General features: G+C 57.4%; 1 protein-coding gene across 1 annotated transcript in view; it reads left to right on the top strand.

Annotated features, from left to right (window-relative positions):
• Nucleotides 1-7,274: 7,274 nt before the first annotated feature.
• LOC112104840 (cytosolic purine 5'-nucleotidase) overlaps nucleotides 7,275-13,106 on the top strand; it is a 29,693-nt gene continuing 23,861 nt past the window's right edge. The window contains exon 1 of the mRNA XM_024197400.3: nucleotides 7,275-7,413. Coding sequence (XP_024053168.1) covers nucleotides 7,295-7,413 — 119 coding nt within the window. The 5' untranslated portion in view covers nucleotides 7,275-7,294. The remainder of the gene's footprint in view (nucleotides 7,414-13,106) is intronic.

Genomic DNA, 13,106 nt, shown 5'->3' with positions numbered 1-13,106 from the left:
CCAGTAACTTTCCACAAACAGGGGCTGTGAGCTGTGTTTGGGACAGTAAAATTCCAGGCACATGGCAGAGAATATAAAAGCCCCTTGAGATGGCTCCATTTTGCCTCTTCCCGGCCCTGATTCTCCGGATTGTGGATTTACAACTAAAAGGAGCATTTTGAACTATGGACTGAGGATCTTCTAATCTTCTGGCAGTTACCAGAGAGACTTTACAAGCCAGCCATCTATACCATTGCTGCTACAAACCTGCTATAAGGACTTCGCAATTATGTGTATGCATTTCACCTATTAGCCATTATTAAGTCTCTTCTTTTCTTCTATTATTAAACCTTTAGATTTTAGTCACTAAAGGATTGGCAGCAGAGTGATCACTGGGTAAGAGCTGAGTTATAGATTGACCCGGCTAAGTGGCTGATCTCTTGGGATTGGAAGGACACTATATTTGATGAAATTGGTTTTCAGTAACCACTCCGCATAGAGTCCAGTGTCTGGGTGGTGAGCCACGGGCTATGGTGCCTAAGGAGCCTGCATTTTTGGCTTCTTGTTAACCAGTGTGGTGAGACAGACGGTCACTTTTGTTACTGGCCTGGTGTAATCTAATGATAGAAGAACCACCAGTTTGGGTGAGTCTGTCCCATTTCTCAGCAGCGTATCCTGAATTTGGCATCCTCAGCTGTGTCCCACTGAGGCCCAGTGACACCCTGGTAGCAAAGTGGGGAATGAATCGCCCGTAGTACCCCATGATCTCCAGAAATGCTCTGACCTGTTTCTTCCGGATCAGTCACAGCCAACTTTGTATGGTTCAAGTTTGTGTGGCTGGTGTTTCACGATGCCTCTTCCCGCGGTACCTGAGGTATTTGACTTCCGCTTGCACATTTGGAGGGATTCGCAGTGAAACCTGCTTTCCTCGGGGTATCTAGTGCTGCATCCACCTTTTCCAGGTGCGTCCCACAATCTGGGCTGTGTATGACCACATCTCCCAGGTGAGCAGCAGCACACTTGCCGTGTGGACGGGATAGTTTATCAATGAGCTATTGGAAGGTTGCTGGAGGAGGATGGTGTACTGGCACAACCCTTAGTTCTGGTGGAGAAAAGGCAGTCTTCTCTTTGGCTTCCTTGGCCAGAGGGATTGCCAATAACCTGTGGTCAGGTTGATGGTGGACAAGAATCGTGCGTCTCCCAGTCAGTCGATTAGCTCGTCTATCTGATGTGTGGGGCAGGCATCGAACTGGACCACCTGGTTTAATTTCTGGAAGTCATTGCAGAATCTCCTGGTGCCATCTGGCTTAAGGCACCAGAATGACTGGACTGGACCATTGACTATGGCACTCCTCAGTGACTCCCAGCTCCAGCAGCCTCTTGACTTTGGTCCCAATCTCTTCTCTTTTTGCCTCTGGGATCCGGTCTGGTTTCTCCCCCAGTGAATTACATAAAGCAGCTTTTCCAGCCGGGCAGCCTCCCACATCCCCCCACAACCTGCTCCAGCGGCTGCCTCGACCTTCCAGCCCCCCAGCCTTGACCTGCACTATCCCAGCCCCAGAACTAACAGCTGGCTGTTGTTTGGAGCCTGCAGCCAGCAGGAGACATGACAAGCTTTTCTTAGGGGGGCACATGCTTGTTTGCTTCATCAGCAGTACCCTGGGGATCAGGATGCCTGGGTCCCGGCCCTGGCTCTCAGAGGGGCGTGTGGGGTAACGGTCAGAGCTAGGCTGACCAGCACATGTAGATTGGGTGCATTTGTGGCTGCTGTGCTGGAGACCTGGGCAGCCAGCCTGCTGGCCCCCTTTGTAAAATTAGGGGGGTGTCCTAATCAGTGCCAGCCTCCCCGGGGAGGCTTTGCTCATTGCTGAAATACAAACACAGACAGCAGGGGTCAGACTCCAGCTCCCACCACGCACCCTGTTCGCAGCGTGGGGCATCTCCCCTGGGCAGCAGCGGGTTGGCTTTGGGGGCTGGGGGGATCCAGTGGGAAATGCCCTCCCAGGCAGAGTGACCTGGCAGAATCTGGTGCCCATAGGAGTGCTGCCCCCCCTCACCGCTGGGATGGAAGGAGACCTTGAACTTTGCTTGTTTGCCATTTGCAGGGAATTCGTTCACCCTCACCCCATGCACCCCCCAGGATGGATCCTCCTCCAACCCACCTCCTTCCCCCCTCCTCGAGGTCCCATTGCCGAGTGCTCTGCTGGTGATGCAGTGCTGGCTGTTTGAACAGGAGCGATAAGGGGGCCAGGGCCACTGGGGGTCAGCCAGGCTGGGGGTGTGTGAGGCGGGATGAGGGATCAGCTGTGGGAAGCAGAGACTGCTGCAGATGGGCTGCTGGGGGATGAGTGGGGTGGGGCTGGCGGCGCTGACCCATGGGGGCAATTCAGCCCTCCTGATCCCCTGTGCCCCCTGCTTGCCTGCTCTCCACCCAGGGCAGGGAATGCACTAGCCCCTCTCCCCTGCTGGGAGTCTTCTGTGTTTTAAATGGTTTAGAGGCAATTTGGTGCCCATGAAAGCAAGGGCCTGAGAGTGCAGTGTGATGTGGGGGTAGGGACTAGCCCCCTTCACTGCCAGTGCCCCTCAATCCCGACCTGCAGCCCTTCTGCTATCCCAGCCCTGGGCTCTCCACAAACAGCTCTGCTGGTGCCCCTCACTCCCGACCTGCAGCCCCCTCCCCCATGCTATGTCAGCTGATTAATTCAAAGGACCCTCCCCTGCAAATGGGCTTGGCCGTAGATTTGTCAGTAACATTTCTGAGCAATAATAACCATACATGACACCCCCTGTAGCCTGGCGCTGCTGCCCCATGGCACAGTCCTGAGCCCCAGACTCACTGTTCACAGCCAGCACAGACACACCTAACACAACCATGATACAAATGGCAAACTGTGGGGCACGGACCCATATAATGGCATGATGGGGGCTGTGAACGAGTCACTCAGCCCGGGGCGCTCTCCCCTCGCAGTCAGTGCAGGCCCCAATGCCCAAGGCCAGCGCTAGGGGGCGCTGTGCTGCAGGCAGTGAGGTGGGGGCTCAGTGGGGGGGGATCGCCCCACACACTCAGTGCTGTTCCCAGTGCCCCAGAGCGGCGCTGCAGGATCCTGACAGGCTATTCTGGGGTGTAAGGCCCCCACCCCAGCACTTTCCGCAGGAGTTGGGGTTCGGCCCCCATGTAGCAATTTGTGGCCAGCATGCCCCTCCAGGGATGCTGGATTCCCCTTCTCAGTGGCTGGGCTGTGTTACTGTCAGCAGCAGCCACGCTCCAGCTCAGCATTGGCTGCCTTCCAGCAGGGCGTGCAGAGCGCACACTGCCCACAGCCTGTGTACACATGTGCACCTACACATGCAGCGCTGCAGACAACACACACACACACACACACACACACACACACACACACACACACACACACACACACACACACCACACAGGCAGTTGCATGCACCCTCCCAGAGTCTGTTTCCAAGCACGGAAGGGCTGGTGCTGACTATGGGGCTCAGAGCCCACTCCCCCCCGCCCAGTCCAGCTGGTAGCTCCTGTTTGGTTCTGTCAGGGGAGGGACGAGCCAGGCCTGATGGGGTCTGGCCCGGGGGGTTCTGGGGTGTCACAAGCCACAGGCAGGCGGCCCAGGGGGCCCATTATCTGGGAGTGCCAGGTGGGTATGGCCCCTGCGATCTCCTCCACGCACGTCACAGGGTCACGGCCCTGCTGGCTCCATGACTCAGCACCCGGCCCCACCCTGCCCCCAGAGCCCTGCCCAGGGAGTTTGGCCCAGCACATGGGGCTGCAGAGCCCTGGCGTCAGCTTGCGCCATGACTGGCCTGCCCCTCAGGCCCAGCCCTCCGCCGCCAGGCAGACGTCAGGGGCAACGGGCAAGAGCAGGGTCTGACGTGCTTTGGAGGGAGGGGCTCTCCCCAAACCACTGGTCAATGTACTTGAGTGGCCAGTCTCCTGTCTGCGCCGGGGGGAGGGAGCTGTGGGGTAACCGACTGTGACGAAGTGGGACTGTTCTTAATGTTTCCTCTGAATACTGTGTGGGTGCCTCAGTTTCTGGCATACCCTCTGTCGCCTAGCAACTAATGGCCAGGCCCTTCCCCCCTTCAAGGGGATGCTAAAGGTGTGGGAGAACAAAGAGGTCAGGTGACCTCCTGGCCCAGGAAAGGAACAAAGCAGAGAAGGAGGGGCTGGAGGGGGTTTCAGTTTGGAGCTGGCTGGGGATGGGAAGTGAGTGCAGATCTGCCTCGCTGGGCCCCAGAATGGACCCGGCTGAAGGGTCCCGTTCTCTGGACCTACAAGCTCTGTTTTAGACCGTGTTCCTGTCATCTAATAAACCTCTGTTTTACTGGCTGGATGAGAGTCACGTCTGACTGTGAAGTGGGGGTGCGTGCAGGACCCTCTGGCTTCCCCAGGACCCCGCCTGGGCGGACTCGCTGTGGGAAGCGCACAGAGGGGCATATGCTGAATGCTCCAAGGAGAGACCCAGGAAGGTGAAGCCGTGTGAGCTTCTTGCCCTGAAGACAGTCTGCTCCGAGGGAGAGGAGGCTCCCCGAAGTCCTGACTGGCTTTGTGGGGAGCAGTTCCAGAGCATCGCCCGGGCACTCCGTGTCACCGCCCCCCTGTGTCATTAGGTCTCCTGGCCCGTTAGACTGGAGCAGTGAGTGAAGAGCAGGGGGATGAGTTTACTTCTGTACGCAGCATTGGTGAGCCCTACGGCCTCCGGTTCTGATGCCACATTTCAAAACGTTATTCTGTGGTCCTGCCTGGAGAGCAGGGACCAGAGCAGATGACCGCTCATGGCCCCTTCCAGGCCTAGGCTTCTAGGAAGAAGGGGGTTAAACATTGGAGATGGGCCAGCAAAGAGCCCCCAAAGACTTGGATGGCTGGAGGAAATGCCTGAGTGCGGGAGACTTGGTCCATCTGATTAATACGTCCAGAACAGGCTAAAAGTTGCCTGGATTACAGCACAGGCTGCTAAAGTCACCTAATGGAGCACGGGAGAACAAGAGCCAGCGGCCGGAAGCTGAACCAAATTGAAATTACAAATAAGGCATATGCACAGAGTCCGGAAGGAGGTGATGGATTCTCCATGGCTTTGGCCAAGGCCCGGGGCCTTTCTGGAAGACGCTTTAGTCATTTCCAACTTTTTCCCGGCCTTCACATTTATGAACCGAGGAGTGTGAGATGGCCAGGGGAATGCCAGGGGAGCATGGACTATGGTAACGGGCTTGGCTATAGCCTCTGGCTGGATGGCAGGGGGCTGTGTGGGATGGACGGACAGACAGAGGGCTGTGTGTGATGGACAGACAGACAGGGGGCTGTGGGGGATGGATAGCAGGGGGCTGTGTGGGATGGACAGACAGACAGAGGGCTGTGTGGGATGGATGGACAGACAGAAGGCTGTGGGGAATGGACAGACGGACAGCCTGGGGCACCCCCATCCCATGACTCTTGGGTGCCAGTTATCCAGGCTGGCTGAGACAAAACCGTGTGTCCCTCGCAGATGCTGTTTCACATCCCCCTTAGTGACTAACCAAGGAGACCTCGGGGGGCTGGTTACCCACATCTCCCTCCCCCTGGAGCAGACAGGAGACTGGGCTGGGGGGACTTTGGTCTGATCCAGTCTGGAGGGTCAGATATTCCTGCCCCAGTAAGGTCCTTGGCCCAGCCCCAGCGGTGCCTCCCAGGGCCAAGAACATAAGAATGGGGGTGCATGGACAAAGGTCCATCCAGCCCAGTGTCCTGTCTGCCAACAGTGGCCAATGCCAGGTGCCCCAGAGGGAGTGAACAGAACAGGGAATCATCAAGTGATCTCTCTCCTGCCGTCCATCTCCACCCTCTGACAAACAGAGGCTAGGGACACCATTCCTTACCCATCCTGGCTAATAGCCATTAATGGACTTAACCTCCATGAATTTATCCAGTTCTCTTTTAAACCCTGTTATAGTCCTAGCCTTCACAACCTCCTCAGGCAAGGAGTTCCACAGGTTGACTGTGCGCTGTGTGAAGAAGAACTTCCTTTTATTTGTTTTAAACCTGCTGCCCGTTAATTTCATTTGGTGGCCCCTAGTTCTTATATTATGGGAACAAGTAAATAACTTTTCCTTATTCACTTTCTCCACACCACTCATGATTTTATAGACCTCTATCATATCCCCCCTTAGTCGTCTCTTTGCCAAGCTGAAAAGTCCTAGCCTCTTTAATCTCTCCTCATATGGGACCCGTTCCAAACCCCTAATCATTTTAGTTGCCCTTCTCTGAACTTTTTCTAATGCCAAGCTCCAGATACTGTTCAAATGCTTTATGAACAGGGTCAACAAGATTTAAGTGCAACTTGCTTTAGTTAGAAACCGCCCCTCCATCTGCTCAGTGTCCCCCCTTGTGCTGCGGTGCCCGTGACTTGCATCCCCCCATCACCGCTGAAAGCCCATGAGCAGTGCCGCAGAGCTGGGACAAACACTCTTCTGTTGTGTCTTATGTGATGGCTAAATTACTATCATCCCACAGCTGGATGGCAAGTTTTGAGACATCGACCTGAGGGGTGTGTACAGAGGTACCTTGGCCAGTCTCCCGCCCATCTCCGGGGCTCGGGACGCTGGATAGGGCGTGCCGGGCTTGGGCTGCGGGGGGACCCGGGTTGGTACCGTAAGGACAGGGAAACCAGAGACTACAGCAAAGCAGCCCTCGCTGGAGGGGAGAGATGGGGCTGCCTGGCCCCACCTGAGATCAAGAACTGCTAAAACTACACTGTGAGGGGGAGGGGAGCACCCAGGGTTGGCGGGTGGGCATGGATGGTGGTGGCAGGGCACGGGATGGGAGGCGCCCCAGGCTAGCAGGTGGGCATGGGATGGGGGGTATGGGCTGATGAGTGCATGTGAGATGGGTGAGGGGACATCAGGTGGGCACAGGGTGGGCAGCGGGGAGGGGAAGCCCAGGGTAGGATGGGCAAGTGGGGGGCAGTCCCAGAGGGTGGTGAGCTTGGGTCAGGCACGGAGACCCTGGGGAGACAGGCTCATGCCGGGCACGGGGTTGGGGAGAGCACCATAGGGGCACTGGGGGGGGGGGGGGGGGGGGGGCGCGGGGGGGCGCGCCGGGGGGCACGGGGGGGGAGCCGTCCCCGCTGGGACGGGACCAAGCCCCGCAGTCTCCGGCAGGAAGCCCCCTCCTCGCCCCGCAGCGAGCCCCGCGGACGGGCCGGGGCGGGGCGGGGCGGCTGGCCCGGCCCGATAGCCGGTCAGGCGATAAAAGGCTCCACTTCCAGCCGGCCGCTCGCTCGCTCTCCTGGCCAGGGCGCACCGCACCGGACCGGCCGCGCTCATGGGCAGCCTCGCCGGGGAGCCGGCCGCCGCGCTGGCCCCGCCGCAGGACGGGCCCCGGAGCGCCAAGGAGCCGGGGGGCGCCGACTGCCGTGCCCTCAAGAGGGCCTGTCAGCACCGGTAAGGAGCAGCGCGGAGCCGGGCGCCCAGAGCCGACGGGGATGGGCCCCTCCGGCGCTGGCTCGGGAACTCGGAGCTAGCGCCCCGGTGCCCGCCTGAAGCTCCGCTCACCAGCTCGGGGGCAGCCCGCCAGGGGCGCTTGGCCCCATCCGACTCCTCCGCGGCGCCCCGACTAACCGGGAGCCGTGCGCGGGAGTCCCATGGGGAGGGGGGAAGGCGCTGGAGCCTGGCACCCCCCGGTGCAGAGCGCCCCCCCTCCGGGGCTGGCTAGTGACTCCCCAGCAAACCTGCCCCCCCCCCCAGCTTCATTAAAACAAGCCTTAAAAACCAAAGGAGCAGAGCGGGGTGGCACTGCCAGGCCGGCCTGTGCCCTGCGCCCCTCCTGCCTGTGCCTGGCCTGTCTAGTTGGACTGTCTCTGGTACAGCTGGGCCCTGATCTCAGTTGGTCTCTAGGTGCTGCTGTAATGTCCAGGACTCTCAGAGCTGGATCTTGGTAACCAGACCTGAGCACCCAAGGGAGCGTGTGGATTGCGCGCAGTAGCTCTCTGAACACCCTGGCGGGTGCTGCGGTCAGGAGCTATGTCTGGCTTGGGTGGGCTGGGGGAGGGAGTGAACTCATGCCAGGCACAATGGAGGTCACTATAGTTATCCCTGTTGTGCTGGTGGGGAAACTGAGGCCCCATGAGGGAAAGTGACTGCAGGAGGCTATTGGCAGAGCTGGGAATAAAACCCAGGCCACCTGGGCCCCAGGCCAGCACTCTCTCCACTAGGCCATGCTGCCTGCCTTGTTGCTAATGATTTTAACCTCCCTTGGCCCGGGTGTAAGTGATGACACAAGGTGCAGCGTGTGAGCATCCAGCTCAGGCTTCCAGTCAGGACAGCTCAGCGAGAACAAGTCTCTCCATTCTTTAAAGCGCCCATCACTGTGGTATCTAGGCACTGGACCTGCCGTAGTAGCCACTGTATCTAGACTCTCCCCAATCTGTGACCTCTTGAGACCTGTGAATTCCTCTAGCCCCTAGATTGCCAAGGCCTTTAAAGTAGGGTCAGTATCCCTGTTTAATTGATGGGGAAACTGAGGCACAAAGTCACAGGATTTGCCCTAGGTTGGCTGGTGAGTCAATGGCAGAGCTGGGCCTGCCCGCCCCATGTGGCAGGTGTAAGCCTGGGTACAAAGCGTTGCCTCCGAGGGCAGCAAAGAAGGGTTAAAATGCCCCAGCCCCACAATCTGATCTGAGGACAGAGCAGATGCACCTGGTGCAGCTGAGCCTACTGGGCAGAGATCTGGGAGGGGGCAGATCTTGGGAGTGGGGGAGGCGGGGGTAGAGGGGCTGGGGGCCATTCCAAGAAGCGGGGTCTGAGACCAACCCAGCCTCTGGGCCCATGGACAGTTCTGTGACTGTCACCAGGGGGATCCAATCCTTCCCTCCCCAGGATTGAGCTCCCCAAGGGCATCCTGAGACACGGGGCCTGCTCCTGCTTCCCCTGAGTCACTGGGAGCTCTGCCATGGGCATCAGCTGGTGCTGGTGGGTGCTGATCTCTCACAAATTCCCTTGGGCACCCTAGATGCCAAGGCAGCCATTGCCTGAGCCCTCTGGGGCGTCTCTGTGGTGCACGCCCCATTTCAAAAGGCGTTTTTCTGCTCTAATAATTTGTATTGTCTCACGCTGGCCTCTATCGCCCATCTTAAAGGGCCAGTGCCCATACCGCTGCCTCCTCCAGGCCAGATCTTTCTTCCTTAGGTGCCCAAGAAATCCCCCCCTCCTCCAGGATCAAACACAGACAGGTGTGTGTGTGTGTGTGTGGGGGGGGGGGGGGGGAAGTGAGCAGGCCCAAAGCACCAGAGCAAAAGGAAATGTCCGGAGGGGGCTCTAGAGGGCTCAGACAGATGCCAAAGGGTTCCACGTGCCCGGTAGGGCTCGCCATGGCAGGGTCTGAGGAGCTGTCAGCCTAGCAGCCCCCAAATCAGGGGCACAATGTAGGCCAGTGGCTCACCCATGTGCCTGAGGCATGGGAGACCTGGGTTTCCGTTCCCGGCTCTGCTCGGGCTGCCGCTGCTCTGTGCCTCAGTTTCCCCATCTGTAAAATGGGAGTGGGGGTGCTATTCTGATCCACTACAAGATCTGTGATTGAAAAGCACTGCATGATGGAAGTGGGGTGTGCAGAAAAGCAGGGATTCAGCCTGGTTCTGTGTGTGGGGCACAGTGTTTCCTCCTCATAGTGACAGCACCTCCTCCCTGGACACAGAATTCGCCTGTTCCCCTCTGCCTCCTGACTGAATGGGAGGCTGCCCTCTCTGAGCGCAACCTGGCTTCGCTCCTCTGGGGAGTATGGGGAGGTGGGGGCTGTTTGAAAGAGGGCGATTCTCCGGGAGTTTTGCTGAAAGTTTTCTGCCCTCATCTCTGCTGACAGCTACATTCTCAGCTAATAAAAAAGGACAGCAAAATCCAACCAGTAATCCTAAATATTTCTCTTCCACAGCTACCTATTGCAGCAAATCTCTGAGGGGGGGGAATGAGGGGTGCAGGGGAATATAGGGAATGAAAGAGGGAAGGGGAACACACACTTGCAGGGCAGCGTAGGGAGGTGTAAGTGGGAGAGGGAATTTGGGGTGGAAACTCCAGCAGTTTTGCCCTGCGCTGGTGAAACGAAGCCGCTGGAGACCTATTTGAACTGTTCTGTCTCCCTTGTGCAGAGCCTAGCCCGGTGGGGTCTCTGTTTCAGTGGCAGTCTCTAGGGCAGGGGTGGGCAAACTACGGCCCTGCGGGCCACATCAGGCCCGCCAGCTCCTCCTGGGGAGCAGGGTCTGGGGCTTGCCCCGCTCCAGCTGGGGAGCAGGGTCGGGGGCCACTCCATGCACCACTGCTCCCAGAAACAACGGCATGTCCCCCCTCCAGCTCCTATGTTTAGGGGCAGCCAGGGGGCTCTGCTTGCTGCCCCATCCACAGGCACCACCCCTGCAGCTCTTATTGGCCAGGAATTGCGGCCAATGGGAGCTGCCTGTGCACGGGGCAGCACACAGAGCTGCCTGGCCATGCCAGAGCCGGAGTGGGGACATGCGGCTGCTTCTGGGAGCTGCTTGAGGTAAGCGCTGCCCAGAGCCTGCACCCCTGACCCCCTCCTGTGCCCCTGCCCCAGCCTGATCCCCCTCCTGCCCTCTGAACCTCTCAGTCCCAGCCCGGAGTATCCTCCTGCACCCCAAGCCCCTCATCCCCAGCCCCAGCTGAAGCCTTCACCCCCCCCTGCACCCCAACCCTCTGCCCCAGCACGGAGCCCCCTCCCACACCTTGAACTCCTCTTTTTTGGCCCCACCCCAGATCCCTCACCCCCTCCTGAACCCCAATTTCGTGAGCATTCATGGCCCACCATACAATTTCCATATCCAGATGTGGTCCTCGGGCCAAAAAGTTTGCCCACCCCTGCTCTAGGGGCTACAAAGAGTGAGAGGGGCATGGGTTCTTTGCAAGAAACCAGCAGCCAGGCAGGACAGTGGAGGATCATGTTACAGAGCTATGTAATAAAGCTAAGCCATGTGGAATGGCCCAGTCAGCAGGTGGACTAATGAGACCAAATTATCCAAGGCATAAGTGATAACCAGGTCAAAGCAAAGTTATTGGGAGAGATTGCGTTAACATGGCAAAGAAAAAGCGTGTCCCGCAAAGCATTCAGATGGAAAAGAACTGAATTGCATTTCCTTCCAAACACTTCCCAAGGCCAAAAGACAGACCAGGGAAGTGCAGAGACCAGCTTGATTTGCAATCAATGCAGAGGCAATTGCAATGCAATGCAGAGGTCTCCAGAAGAAGCCAAGTGTTTGTGCTTGCAACAAAAGCAAACATGTTGCAAGTGCATGTTGCTCTCTGTCCATATTGCAAAGAGAGAAAATCAAAATGTGTTAATGATTGTGCAGCCTGCAGCTGGCGCAAAAGCAACGCGAGGTTCTGCAGCACCTTGGCTTGTGATGGAGGAAAGACATGGACAAAGAATGGATTCCAAAGCAGTTACTAGAACTGAGTCTCCATATACTAACTCATCAGTGAATGCCCTGTAGAAATAAAAACCTCAGCTAGTTGGTGGGGGGACCTTCCCCAGCGTGTAGCTAATGGGGGATATGTTGGGATGTTTCCAGTACTGCCAATGCAAAACGGACAAAAATCATGACTCCAGCCCCCAGAATCCCGAGATTGTCTTAAAAAATCATGAGATCGCGTGATCTTTTTCTTTGCCTTCTGGCCTTTTAGCTTTTAGAGTGTGCTTGGTTTGCATTCCCCAGCTCTTTTTTGCAGTGGCGAGAGCTGGAAACTTTTTTTTAAATGCAAGTTGAGAGTCTTGTGATTCTGGGATTGGGGGCTTTCAGACAAACACTAAAGACTGTGAGGCTGAATCCTGCATCTTCTATGCCGGTTGGCATGCGGGGTTGGGGTACGTAGGGAATCCTGAGCAGGCTGGGGTCTGTGCCCCTGTGCCAAAGAAATGCTGCTCTGAAGCAGTGTGCAGCCGTTTCATCACCTTGGCTTTGCTGCACGGGCCGCTGTGTGAGGCTGATAAGAGAGTTCAATGAATCACATGTCCCAGCTGTTTACAGAGAGAGCCCTGGAGATTACGCAAGGCTCTGACGCATGATTGGGGTGCGGGGTGTCTCCCCCTGGCTGGGGGGGTGCTGGGAGTGGGTCACGTGACCTTTGGATTTGTTCTTTTTCCCAGCATGCGGAGGGTGGCATGGGACCCTGTCCACAGCAGGAGCCAGGTTGGACAATCCTTGTCGAACGGGGCACTGGCTCGGCACCTCCAAACCCTGCCGCACCATATCCTCAAATGCTATTGAAGCCAATGGGTGTTTCACCACCCTCTGTCCCCTCACCAGCATCTGCGGCCTTGGGTGAGCTGGCTGGGTGGGGATGAGCTTCATGGCAGGATCCTGCCTCCCTGCAATGCCCGTGGCAGCTCCTCGTGGCATAGGTGGGTGTCTCGCTGCTCAGGACTGTGAGAAGAGCGACCTCACGCACCCTGTGGTCTCACACAGCCCTCACTGGCTTTCGTCGGGCTGCAGGGCCCTGTTTGCTCCTCCGGTCCCAGCGCTGCCCACGGAGAGCCTAGCTCAGCAACCGCGTCACCCCGCTTCTACGCGAGTGTTCATCCTGAGGGGTCCTGGAGCCCAGTTCAGCTCTTGTTTGGTGGGCCCCAGGCCAGTATTCGGCCCACTGCGAGTGATGGTTGCACTGCCATGCCAGGGCCCCTTCTCAGGCCCAGGGAACTGCTGGGTCTCAGTGGCCAGCTCAGGTCTCGGCCTCAGGCAGAGGCTGCTGATGGGGGAGCAGGCGATCACTGGGAATTGTACAGTTTTGTGTCCTCAACCAATGGAATCCACTTTAAAAACAATGAACGTTTGTAACAATGAAATGTTTCCTTTTGTTCTGTCTGTACAGCACCTGGCGCAGTGGGGCCATGGTGCATAACCAGGGCTTATGGGTGCTACCAGAATATAAACAATGCTAATAAGTGACAGCACGGATAAGCTGCACCTTCCTTCTCCAAAAGCCTCACTGCTTGAGCTCCAGGAGAATCTCTGGGAGCAGTTAACAGTATTGGGCCTATGCCACGTAGGCGAGCAGGTTACCTTCCATTAGATGAAAGGAGGTCTGCCTCTTACTTACACATGCTTTGGGTGCCACTACAGGACCTTGGTTGCAAC

Source organism: Terrapene carolina, unplaced genomic scaffold (genome assembly GCF_002925995.2).
Source record: "Terrapene carolina triunguis isolate 2854851 unplaced genomic scaffold, T_m_triunguis-2.0 Scaffold49, whole genome shotgun sequence".
Lineage (NCBI taxonomy): Eukaryota > Metazoa > Chordata > Testudines > Emydidae > Terrapene > Terrapene triunguis.
Note: the sequence above shows the minus strand (reverse complement) of the source record. Positions and strands in the feature narration are given on the sequence as shown.